At 46.6% G+C, this 12,465-nt stretch overlaps 1 protein-coding gene across 2 annotated transcripts; it reads right to left on the reverse strand.

Annotated features, from left to right (window-relative positions):
- Positions 1–452: 452 nt before the first annotated feature.
- Positions 453–12,163, reverse strand: fmn2b (formin 2b). Of its 2 annotated transcripts, XM_058620975.1 has the most exons (20): positions 9,736–12,161; positions 8,644–8,894; positions 8,383–8,561; positions 7,160–7,295; positions 7,014–7,034; positions 6,453–6,517; positions 4,995–5,941; positions 4,769–4,919; positions 4,128–4,215; positions 3,804–3,865; positions 3,623–3,714; positions 3,375–3,504; positions 3,139–3,285; positions 2,992–3,051; positions 2,791–2,911; positions 2,387–2,479; positions 2,235–2,286; positions 1,463–1,612; positions 1,292–1,373; positions 453–1,102 (listed from the first exon to the last, which is right to left on the reverse strand). In XM_058620975.1, exons 1-20 carry the CDS (start codon positions 11,412–11,414, stop codon positions 1,076–1,078), a joined length of 4,533 nt encoding a protein of 1,510 aa, XP_058476958.1. In that variant the 5' UTR covers positions 11,415–12,161; the 3' UTR covers positions 453–1,075. The 2 variants fall into 2 exon arrangements, with proteins under 2 accessions (XP_058476958.1, XP_058476959.1); XM_058620976.1 differs by lacking the exon at positions 7,014–7,034 and having other exon boundaries at positions 9,736–12,163.
- Between the last annotated feature and the right edge of the window lie 302 nt (positions 12,164–12,465).

Below are 12,465 nucleotides of genomic sequence, written 5' to 3' on the forward strand. Positions count from 1 at the left end.
AGATATGGTCAATCACAGGAGGACCATGTCATATCAAACCTGACGCGGAAATAGGTAGTGGAAAGTAGATCTGAGTTTTCCAACCAACATTTAAGCTGTCTATAACTGAAGCATGGGCCACACGGAGGGGTAGTGACTAGCAATGTTGCCTTACAGCAAAGAGACCCAGGTTCATGGCCTAATTCCAACCGAGGGCCTTTCAGCATGGAGTTTGCATATTCTCCTCATTTGTGCGTGGTTGTGAATGTGAGGGTGAATGGTTGTTCGTCTGTGTGTTGGCCCTGTGATTGACTGGTGACCCGTCCAGGGTGTGACCCGCCGTTTGCCCTGTTTCTGTGATTGGCTCCAGCCAGCGGCCCCCATAACCCCCTTGAGGAAGATAAAGTGGCAGAAAATGGCCGCTGTGAAAAGTAAAAATGCTGCTGAGTAAGTAAAACAAAAGCAGCATAGCATAATTGTTAAAGTGTTTAATATGGAACCACCGTGATGTTCCTGAAACCCAGAAATCACAATGAGTTAAGAGCCACACCAACAAGCTCAAGTTTCTAAAGTGACCCAGGAATACTGATGGTGAGGGTTAAGGGAATTCAATTTAAATTCAAGTTACAGTCAATATTAATAATAATATATAATACTGAGTCATGTCACATGACATGCTGAGCTTGTGGTGACTTTGTGAGATCACAATCAGGAGATAAAGTGCTCCTCAAACATCAAGGTCCTCTTGTTTGACTTGAACATTCTGCTGAAGGTTCTTCTGAGCTCACAGACAGTGAGTTCAGTGTGTTTTCCAGCTGATGTATAATGAATGTTAAAGATGTCCATGATTCCTGGAGCCTGACAGGTCTTCAGCAGGACTAGGACTGTGTTTGCAGCTAGAGAGAACAGCAACATAAGGCAACAAGAAAACAAACTGATCATCTGCAAATCAATAAATATTAAACAGGATGTCCAGAGAAGCCTCGGCCCCACACATGGTACACGATGTTCATGTTTGCATGGCATCTCTCCTGTCCATTGTCTTGTCTTTGACTCGCTGCTGGTGTCCACAAGTGGAAAATAATCACGACAAGTATCAGATCTTCATACCCAGCTTTGCTTTCTGTGGGAAGACAGGACACATCGCAGAGACAAAGGTCACAACGTGTCCAACATCAGTGACCTACTACTGGTACAAAAGATCTGTCTGGAATTGTTACAGATTTATTGTAGAAATCAATCTTAACTTTCATCATAGCCTTCTTGGAGGTATCACTGAATCAAATTAGATAAGAAGCGAAGGTCAACTCACGATGCCAGAGGCGTGTTTAGGTTTGACGCTGTAGGAAGCTTTTTCCTTGGCCTGACGGAAGCTCTCCTCTGCTGCCTTCAACCTGCAGACACATGGTGTTACTCAGAGAAGAACATGAAGAAATAAAGAAAGAACAGATGAACAAATGAACAGATGAACAGATGAACTTACCTCTCCTTGAGAATGGTTTTGTTCTCTTTCTTCCACTGGTCCTTGAAGTCTGAGGAGAACTCGTGCCACAGGCAGAAGAAGGTGTTTGGAGACACTTCCTTCTCTCCTGCCTTTGCCTTCACTGAGAAGAACACGGAGAGTTCCAGGAACCTGAAGACATAAGAAATGAAGAACACCCGTCAGCTTAATCTGACTGTGGAGACACATAACTCACCATAGGGGACAGTTTGAAGCCAGGAGTCAGAACTGAGGTAAGGATTAAAGTGGTTCCTGAGTGTTTGGGACATATCTCTGTCAGTCTCAAAGTTACTTCAAGACAAGCCATTGTTTCTTGCTAAGTGTGGTCTGGACACTCAAATCTGAGTGTCTTCAGTGCAAGTCTCCATCTGTTCCTGAAGGTCTTCGGGACATGTATTTGAGAATCATCGAACAAACAAGTCTCTGAATATCATCTTGGGACATCTGAATGTAATCAAGACAAGTCTCTGTGTGTTTTATCTCTCTCTGTCCTCAAGTGTCTTTAATGCAATTCAATGTCTCAGAGTGTCTTCAGTTCAAGTCTGCCAGAGTTAATGAGAAAGGTTTCCAAATGTCTTTGTCTATAGCAGAGGAAGCCAAATCTCTGGGTATCTTCATGACACATTGTTGTCCCTTTGAAATAAGACTGTCAGAACATGTCTCCAAGTGTCTTAGGGTAAACTTTACTTGTGTTAAGTACTAGTTAAGTAAAAGTCTCTACATTCTTATATGATATGACAGCGGTTGTTCTTACAGTTTGTGAGTGCTGCTGAGTTGAGTGTCCAGTGTCTCCAGTTCACTTTTAGCTAGAAAAGAAAAGGAAAATATCAAAATATTAGACGTCAAAACAAACAAACCTCCAGGAGTCCACACTTTCTCAGACCCCAGAGTCTGAGAGGACGTTACCTTGTGACAGGAACTCCTCCATTTGGTCCTTGAACGGCTGCAGATTTTCCTCATCTGAGACATTGCAAACCTTTTCCACCTCCGACGTACAAGCTGAGAAGATAACGCAGCCCAGTCAAAAATGTTCTTCAATTGTTTGTTACCTCTTTAGGACGTTTTTTTCTGTCATAAACACTGACCTTGTCAGAACCAGTAGTCCTCATGGAGACCAAAACCTGGTCCTAATGAGCCAGAACTTCATTTCTGAGGAACTGGTTACGTTTACGACGATTTGAATTGTGGTTATGGTTAAGGTTAGGGTTAGTCATTAACTGGTTATGGTTAAGGTTAGGGACAAGGCTTTGGGTAGGCTATCCAAATGATTGGATGTCAATGCAGAGAGTAGTTGTGTGAATGTGTGTCACCTCTGAGGTCCTTCCTGAGTCGTGTCAGATCTTTATGAAAGTCTTCAAACTTCATCTGTGAAGCCTGGAACAAGTCGTGAGGCTCAGGGAGTGGATACACACACGTCTCCCTGCCGGCGTCCTACACACACACACATGAATAAACGTGAGTAATCGGGACAATCGTCAATGATAAAAACAGAGGGAACTCGATGATCTCACCTCGTCAAAGTGTCTGAGGTAGTAGGCAACGACGTAAGACAGAAGACTTCTCATGCTGTCCTGTGCACGTAGACAAAAGACAGAATCAGTGTTGCCCACTACTTTCAGTGTTCGATGGTCGTGAGACAGGGTGACCTTTGAACTCACGCTGCTCTTGACGTCTTTCAGTTTGGGCAAGATATCGAGGCTGAAGCCGTCAGCTTGGCCTCTGGTTCGATTCCCACCGTTCATGAAGTTACCGAAGGCCAGAACCAGACCCAGGATCGTCTTCACCGTCTTACTGTCCTGTAAGGTCTGTGGAGGAGACGAGCGCGCGTCCGTCAGCGTCTGGGCTGTTTTACTGGTTTTACTGGTTTTTAACAAAAAGGTGTTTTTGGACTCACCTGACAAACTCTCTGCAGCGTGTCCAGTTTCCTGGTGATGGAGGACATGCACTCGGAGAAGCTGGACTGGAAGAGGATGCAGAAAACTCTGCTGGAGAAGTTTGGGATCACCGAGAGCTGAAAGAGGAACCTGCAGCAAGATCACGAACAGATCAGTAACAAAACAGATCATCAATAAAAGTATAATCATCATAAACATCCACATCTGACTCTTTAGTTCTCCTGGTTAGTGAAGAGAAACCACTCACTGCTCAGGTTTATCTAGAGGTTTGGTGTTGTCTTTGTCTTTAGACGACTTGATGTGTTTCTCGATCTTGTCCAGCTCCTCCTGCTGGGCTCTCTGAAAATAACACCAACAACAACTGTAATATATGGTAACAAATGTAAATTCAGTAAATTCAAGCAAAATTCTACGTGTGCGCTGCTCACATTTTCATACAGAGCCTGCAGAGTCTCCAGGTCCACGACAGTGTTGTCCAGATTCAGGATGGCTGAGAGACACAGAGACAAAAAAACGTCTTGTTAAAAGAAACACGATAAAATAACAGGAGTAATTCCCAGGTCAGTAAGTGAGTGCAAATTCACTAAATGAAAGTGTGGACCTGCCATCTCCAGAACCTTCTGGACAGTTGTCCTTCACACTTATTCCAGATTCACTTTAGCATTTATCTAAAAATGCGTTCCCGTCACACCTGATCATAATTACTGATCAAACCAAATGTCCACATGTGCAGGCATGAGACGCTCACTCACCGTGTTGGATGTCTTTCATGTCCAGATGCAGCGAGGACATGAGGATTCCCACGGCCTGAGAGCGCTTGTTGTTCAGGAGCTTCACGACCTTCAGAAACAGAGACACAGTCACAGTTTTTTACAGCACGTCCAAAAATACACAGCGATAAATGTGAGGCTTAGGAAGTACAATAGAGGGATTCAAAATCCACAGTAAACCAAATAAAATAAAAAACTATTTGTATATAATGTATTTTACAGGTTGTTTTTTACTGTCCTGACTCAGTGTGTCGTGTCACATGACTCCTGATTGGTCATAGTCGCTCAGGGTCAATCAACTTCCAGGTCACTGATCAACGTTATTGATCAGAGTGACAAAAGTCATCAAGTATGGATCTACTGAAAACAATGCAGCGTAAAGTGCTATAATCAAAGCTGACACTAGAGGGCACCGTTTATTTTCACAAGTTCTGTCCGAAAACTGGATAATGTTTCTTCAACCTTGCAATTTGTAGTAAATGATAATATTTCACCAGTCAATCAATTACATGATCAATAAATCAGATCTGTTTGCTTCTCAATCGTCTTTTCAAACCTCACATTTTTAATTTAAAAAAGGAATAATAGAAAGAAAGGATTGACACACGTTTAAAATCACAGACCTGTTTTGTCTTGGACTTGGTGATGGTGTCGGACAGCGGCTGCTTCTTCACCTTTACAGCAGTTTTTGAGAACAACTCCACAAACTCCTCAAAGTCCACGTCAGGTTCGTCGATGGTGTCCCACACCAACGAAGAAGAAGAAGAAATCTCCCTGAGGAATGAGAAGGAGGGCTTAGTACATGTGTCTGTAAAAGGTTTTGATTGGTGAGATCAGTTGCTTTGTTACTTTTTGGTGTGCAGCTGGATCCGGGTCCAGTAGAGCGGCTTCATGGGTCTGGGCGGCTCCACCACTGCCTTCCTGGGTGGTTTCTCCTGAGTCAAACCCAGAGCGTACAAGCCGAACGGCAGAGGAGGAGGCAGCGAGCCCAAATTACCAGGAAGAGCTGGAGGAACAAAGGTGACCCCTGGAGGAGGAGGTGGAGGAGGAGGACCACAACCTGGAGGAGGAGGAGGTGGTGGTGGTGGAGGAGGTGGGCCTCCAAGTCCTGGTAATGGAGGAGGAGGAGGAGGAGCTCCAAAGCCACCAGGGAGAGGTGGTGGAGGAGGAGGTGGGACAAGGCCTCCAGGAAGAGGAGGAGGAGGAGGTGGTGGTGGTGGAGGTGGAGCCGTGCCACCAGGGAGAGGAGGAGGAGGTGGTGGCGGTGGTGGGATAAGACCTCCAGGAAGAGGAGGAGGTGGAGGAGGAAGTGCTGAACCAGGTGGTAGAGGAGGTGGAGGAGGTACCACAGACTGTCCCGGATGAGGAGTTGCTGCTCCTCCTGGAGGTGGTGGCAGAGACGCAGAAGGAGGCGGCGGCTGCTGACACGAACACTGGAAGCCATGTTGAGTGGGCAGAGGCTGAGACCCGTCTACACCACCTGCTTCACTACAAGGCACTTTGAACTTAAAGCTGTCGTCCATGGGCGAGGTCTGCACAGACTTGGCCTCCAGGACGCCCACAGCAAGCTGAGCCTCCGTCTGCAGATGGGCGTCACACACCACCCTCAGCAGACCCTCCTCCCCTCCACACTCCCTATCTGTGGTGGAGGTGCTGGGTTTGGTAATGTCCAGCAGAGGGGGCTGTTGCTCCAGCTCTGCGATCTTCGTCCTGAGGTCCTCGATGGTCTGCTCCAGCTGCTGGATGACGTTTGCGTGTTTCTCCTTCAGCTTCGATGGCGGTTGGACACGTTCCTCCTGCAAAGGGGGAGGAGACAATAAGTGGACAGCAAGTGATGACCAAAAAAAGACAACCAGACAAGGTGATCAACAAACAATCAAACACATTTTTCTTTGGTCTCAGACACTGATTCTTATATGACCTCAATCTGACCTCACAACTCTGACAAATGAACGGATCCAACATGACTGAGATGTTTGGTCTCACAGCTGTGATGTGTGCCTTCAGCGACTTCACCGCTCTTCATCATTATCTGAGTCAACATTTGAGTTTCCCGACAAAACCAGGTCAGTGCAGCAGACGAATGGTCCTGAAGGGTTGAACTCTAAATGAGTCATGAATGTGTGATTATGAAGTGGAACATGCACTGAACCAATCAGAGCAGGTGATGTTTCTTTATAATGGTTCCTGACGGTGAGAAACAGTTTCATGCTGAATTTGGTACAAAATAATTCCATTATTTGAAAACGCTAGGAACAGGCAAAAGAAAAATGCTAATTTCCCATATGACTTTGTAAAGTGACTGACCTCTGAACTCTCTGAGGTCTCCTGCTGCTGCTGCTGCTGTAGTTGCATGGCGGGTGCTTGGTGCTCTGCTCAAAGACACATCAGCAGAAAACAACAATAACACAGACAGTTAAGACTGATGATGTCACTGCAGGAATGAAACAATCAGCTGAACGGCATTAAATTAAAAACTGCCATTTTCACATTTTCCCAGGTTTGTGTCGGTCGACAGGAAACAACAGAAACTCAAGCTGCTTCCTTTAACAATCAACCATGAATAATTGACAAACATTTCGGGTTTGTGGCAAAGCATTTAGTAGCATCTAGAGGTGAAGTTGCATATTGCAACCAACTGTATTTACTTTGTGAACAAACATGGCAAACATTTTTATAAAAGAAAACACAAAAGTTCATTTTCTGTTTTTCTGTTTAGATCTAACCTCAGTTCTACAAACTGCACCTTTAAACTTTATACATAAGGAACATATTGAATCTATATAGTGTTTTCTATCTGCAGAATTATGACGTACACCGATTTTAGAGGACAGTTCAGAATCCATAAACCATGACTTCGTCACTGACCTTGATTGTCCTCAACGAATGCTGAAGAACGACGACGGGAGAATCCAGATTCAGCAGACGACCGGAAAACAACAGAGCAAAGGTCAGAGACACAACCTGAGGTCAGGTGAGCGGTCTGATCGGGATCATGTGTGCGTGTCATTTACCAGGGTCTGCGGGTTTGAGTCCAGTCCTGGAGTCTGAACCGGGTTTGGTCTTCAGCTGTCCAAGAGGCTTCAGGTCCAGTAGGTCCAGTGATTGTGACGGCTGGTTAACGGCCGCCCACGTATACAACTGGTCATGCTGAGGAGAAAATGTTAAAATGAGGTATTAATACTTTAAAGAGATCATGAATGTTTTTATTTTTAAGTGTGGATGTAGGAGGCACCAACACTACACTGCAAAAATAGATGTTTGAGAAGGTAAAACTCGTTTCTGAGAAATTGTTCTAAAAGTTTTGTACTAAAAATAATATTTTAAGATTTTATAGGATATTAAAAATTACTTTATGCTTTAATTACTAGTTACAAGCTAGAATCACAGATTTCTCTATTCAAATATTAGAAAGTCAGCCGGGAAAAATAAAGGCTAATTTAATGACTTCTCTATTAAAATTGTTTTAAAGAACATTACAGTGTGAAAGTGCAGATTTACAAGGTAGTTATAAGAATTCTAGACAAGCAAATGTTGCTTTTATCTCATTGACAGATTATTATTCTTAAAACAAGAAACTTTATATGTTTTTACAGTGTAAATATGGTAAACGAACCCCTGCACTGGAACTAGCTTGATGTTCGATCTCACAACAAAATGGCTGCCAGCAGTGACACCAGGAAAAACAGGTTTTAGCCACTTAACAAAAGACTTAGCTCATAAAATCTATGTGTGTTTAAGTCTACGACGTCTTAAGAACACGTTTGTAAACCACTCACTCTCCCACACCAAACCCCATAGAGAAAATTAGTGATTTTAACATCACAGCACACAGGAGTTGTTGATCCACTGCTGCCTCCATCACTAAGTTCAAATGTCTTATTTTGTAAAATTCTTTGTTTGAAATCCTTTGTTAAGAATTACTTCAGTTACACAAAGTGACCACACGAGGCAGCAGTAGACCAGCAGCTCCTGTGTCAGCGTGAGCTAAAATCACTGATTTTCTCTCTGGACTCTGGTGTGGGAGAGTGAGTGGTTTACTCAGCCAAAACAGACAAGAACATGTGATTTAACTGAGAGATAACACATCAGACATATTCTACAGATATCATAGACTTATGTTGACATATATTTTATGAGGTGAGTTTTGTTCAAAATGAAGCTGATCCTTGTGTCTGAAATGGCAGCCATGTTTTCACTTGATATGTCTTGTGAGAAAACATCTGTGACTACTTACGTCAAACTTTGTTGCCGGCGCGGTGGTGATGTGGGGTGTGCTGCCGCCCAGCTGCTCTCTGAAGCAGTCGGTGAAGGGCAGCAGGAGACCCATGGCCAAGATCCTGGAGCAGAGCCTCTCTGCCTCCTCCGGCTCCTCCTGCTGCTGCTGCAGGAACAGCTTCTCCAGCAGGGTTCGCCCTGGACAAGAGAGGAACCACGCTGGTGTGACTTCATGTCAACCTGGATGGAGACAGACAAGTGGGGACCGCACTAAACTCACCTGTAAAGACATCCTGAAAGCCACAGGTGGACATCTGTCCACAGGAAGATCTTCTGGTGGCACATAAAGGCTGGCTGCCTCCACCTCTGTAGGTGTCCAGATACTCTCCGGAACCACGGGAGCCTTCTCCGTCGTCCTCTTTGCTCCTCCATCTCCTGTCCTGCTCCCCTGTCCAGTCGGCCGAGCGGCTGAGACGCCTGGTCAGACTCCGAGAGCGCTGCCGACGGACCTGCTGACCCTCCGCCATCGCCCTGTCAACAGTCACATTTCTAGCTGCATCATACGTCATCTGGTTGTTCTCTGTTGTTTTTTCTGCCTCACAGACTCACTGCTTTTTACATTTTTCATATAAGGAATGAAAATGGATTTTGACGAACCTCAAACCTTCACTTTTCTTCACAAACCACATGCTCAGTCATGTTGCTGTGCATCAGCTTCACTTATCCAACATCACTGGACAATCAGGAGCCTTTCAACAGACTCTGAGGGGTCCTACATCTCACTGAACTAAAACCAGACAGTACCATTTGGCCTTGTTGGGTTTTCTTTCTTGTAGCCAATCATAAAAGTTTTAAAGGTGTTTTTACAAATTAGCTTACTGTGTATTCCTGTGTGAGTTAGGGGCTAAGTGTTAGCTAGCTAGCTAGCTAGCATTATCCTCACCCTTAACCACAGTTAAACATGTTGTGGGACAATCATGGGACATGTTAGCTAGATAGCTGGCATTGTTGTCACCCTGAACACATGTTGTGGGACAGTCACTGGATGTGTCCTGGGTCTGTTGGGGGCTAGACTTAGCTAGCTAGCATTTTGTCATGCACTTAACTAAGGTTAGCTAGCTCACTTGCAATATCTTTGGTGTGGGAGAGTGAGTGGTTTACAACCTTCAGTTTCCTGTTGGAAAAGTCTGTCTAACAGTGAGATAAAGATGTGAACATGTTCTTAAAAACATCGTAGTCTTAAGATGATTCTTTTGTTCGGTGGTTAAAGCTGTTAAATATGTTTTTCACTGAGACTAAACCTTTAAATCAAAGCTAACATTCCCAGGTGTTGTCCCTCAGAATCAGTATCATGCAGCGGCACCACAGCTACCTGTGGAGGTGATGGTGGACTCTGCGTGGGGACACGGGGCTGTGGGATGGGGACAGGGCGGGGGAGTGTCCGGGGGAGCTGAGCTGTCTGGTGGTGGTCTTTATGTAGGAGGGGAAGATGGGAGGGTAGGGTTTCACCACAGGGCCAGGGGAGGTGGAGGATTGGGTGGACCTGAGGAGTCTTTTGGCAAGAGTGGGACTCTCCTGGGGAGTCGGTGGTGTGAAGCAGATGCTGCTCCTCCTCCTGCACTGCTGGGTGGAGGGGGAGGCACTGGTGCTGGCTGCCGAGTGGTTGTGGTCAGAACCAGCACTTAGGCAGTCCTCGAGGGACTCCACGCTCGTACCTGACCCCAAGTGAACCTCACCTTCCTCATAGAGGATTCTGGACCCGAGCCCGTTGGAGGCCTCGGTGCTGGTGTGGCGGCTATTAGCAGGTGGAGGACTGATATCCACGTCCACCACTGACTCCTGCTTCTCCTGCTCCTCCTGCTCCTCCTGCTCCTCCTGCTCTGCTTCTTGTTCCTCCCCCGGGTGTTCCACCGCAACAGCCAATGTGTCATCGGGGAAGCTGTTGCCACTGGTTGTCACGGCGACCGGGCTGACTGCTGCCCCTCCCACTGTAGCCATGGTGACGGCTATGTGAGGGGGCTGCTGTAGCGGAGTGTGCTCTTTTGTGCCAGTGGCGACACAAAGAGGGGTTTCTCTCTCACTCTGTCCCTGCCCGTTTAGCTCCAGATGCTCCGCCTCCTCCACCTCCTCCTCCTCCTTTTCCACCTCCTCCCTCCTCTCCTGCACCTCCGTGGAGAAGGGAGGGCATAGTGTTGGAGGTGCAGAGTCTGAAAGAGTTCCCGTCTCAAGGAATGACAGGGCGTCAGACGCCACCTCTAACTCCTGGGTCAGGTCGGGCACCTCAGGAGGATTAACTTTGATGACTCCATTGCTCTTCCTCCTCTTCTCCTCTCCTCCTCCCCCCCAGCTGACATCTTTCTCCCCCCCTCCCTGTGAGACCATTGCCCCCTGCTGCTGATGCTGCAGCCTGATCGCCAGCTGGATGTCAGCGAGCAGATCCTCGTGGTCGGCCGCCGAGTGGAAGCTGTAAATGTCCGTGTCTGACCCAGAGCTGCCTCCTTTGTGTCCTCCCTCCTCCATGGGTGAGGTGGCTGCTGTTGAGGTCTTCCTCTGCACCTCCTGTCTCGGCTCCTGTCTTCCTCCACCTCCATCTCCATCCTTACCTCCCGGCTGCTGCTGCTGCTTCTTCTTCTTCTTCTCAGGGAGAGCTGCCTCGGTGTCTGAGTGTCCGAGCTCGTCCGCGGACAGATCCGGTGTTTTTGTTGTGTCCAGTTCGTCATGTTGGGACGTGAGGACGTCCTCCCTCGAGCCCGTCACTGACGCGTCTCCTTTTCCTCTCAGGTTGTTCTTCCTCTTGCGGATGGAGAAGACGGACGACTTGGACTCTGGTTTGTTTTTCTTCTTGCCTGGTCCTGAGCCATGCACCCCTCCTCCTCCTCCTCCTCCTCCTCCACTGTTGCCTGCTCCTTTACCTCCATGCTTACCCTGGAGTTTCTTTCCTCCCTTTTTTGTCACCTCCCCTCCCTCTCTCCATCCTTCATCCAGTGAAGGGTAGCTTCCATTCCCCGATGCAGCGGCAGCTTTCTTGTGCTTTGCCTCCTGGTTGCCCATGTCGATGATGCTCCTCAGGTCATGCCTGTGGGAGATTTTCCTTTACGGGGGGGGGGGAGATATTTGTTGTTGCCGTCTTGGCCTGATCTGTGGACACACGTCTGGTGGAGGAGAAGGAGGAGGAGGAGGAGCTGCTGATGATGATGATGGTATTTTTTTCTTCCTCTGTTGTGCGAAGCTCTTCGTCGTTGTTTTCCGGTGACGAAAGCTGGCGTGGCTGTGATGTTGGCGCTGATGCAGGAGAGACATGCAGCTCCCTCCTCCCCTCCCTCTCTCCCTCTCTATTTCCCTGCCTTACCCTCCCCCTCTTCCTCCTCTCCATCTGCTGAACGGTGTGACGTAGACTCTCTCTGGAGCTCTGACAGCAAGGAAACTGGAGACAAATCCAGTCATTAAGATGCTGCCAGCTACCGACGGACTAAAGATGCTGCTGAACACTCACATGTTCTGCAGCTTTGTACACAAGCCTTCACTACATTTCCCATAATCCCCTTCACCACTTCCTGTTTGCTGAGTCTGAGTTTTCAAGCCATTAAAAGCAAACTCTCATGCTGAGAACGTCCGAACAACAAACCCTCACTTCAACAGCTTCATTATCAATCGCGCTCATTGATTTTTCACAGTCCCACCCCCCCGGAGTTAAGTAGCAGCTTTCAATTATGTCACGTGATCTTCTTCAGCAGACGAAATTGCTATGGAAACGTAGATGTGAGGACCAAATATCAGAGGCTGTTTTTTTTTGTTTTTTTTAACACTTGAGTGCGACACAAACGTGTTTTGGCTGAGTTGAGTTCACTGAAGTGTTTCTGAAGCTTCATCAGATTTTCAAGTATCTACAGTATTAAAACATGAGATTAAAGGTATTTTATTAGCTTAAAAGAGAGTTTTCTGTTACTTTGGCCTAATAACATTTCTCATTTTAGGTGCAAGGGGGTAACGAAATGAAACTCCGCTTCAAGGGTCAGGGATTGCTTCGTAGCTATCTTTGACTATAGACATTACATGTCATTTAGCAGATGCTTTTATCTAAAGCGACTTAAGTACAACCTGC

Source organism: Solea solea, chromosome 21 (assembly GCF_958295425.1).
Source record: "Solea solea chromosome 21, fSolSol10.1, whole genome shotgun sequence".
Classification (NCBI taxonomy): Eukaryota; Metazoa; Chordata; class Actinopteri; order Pleuronectiformes; family Soleidae; genus Solea; species Solea solea.

Coding starts and splice junctions, on each gene's coding strand:
- fmn2b (XM_058620975.1), bottom strand. CDS start 11,414: ATGGGCAACCAGGAGGCAAAGCACAAGAAAGCTGCCGCTGCATCGGGG. Junction 3,286..3,374: donor CGCTGCAGAGAGTTTGTCAG/GTGAGTCCAAAA, acceptor TCTCCTCCACAG/ACCTTACAGGACAGTAAGAC. Junction 1,613..2,234: donor CTCAGCAGCACTCACAAACT/GTAAGAACAACC, acceptor TTATGTCTTCAG/GTTCCTGGAACTCTCCGTGT.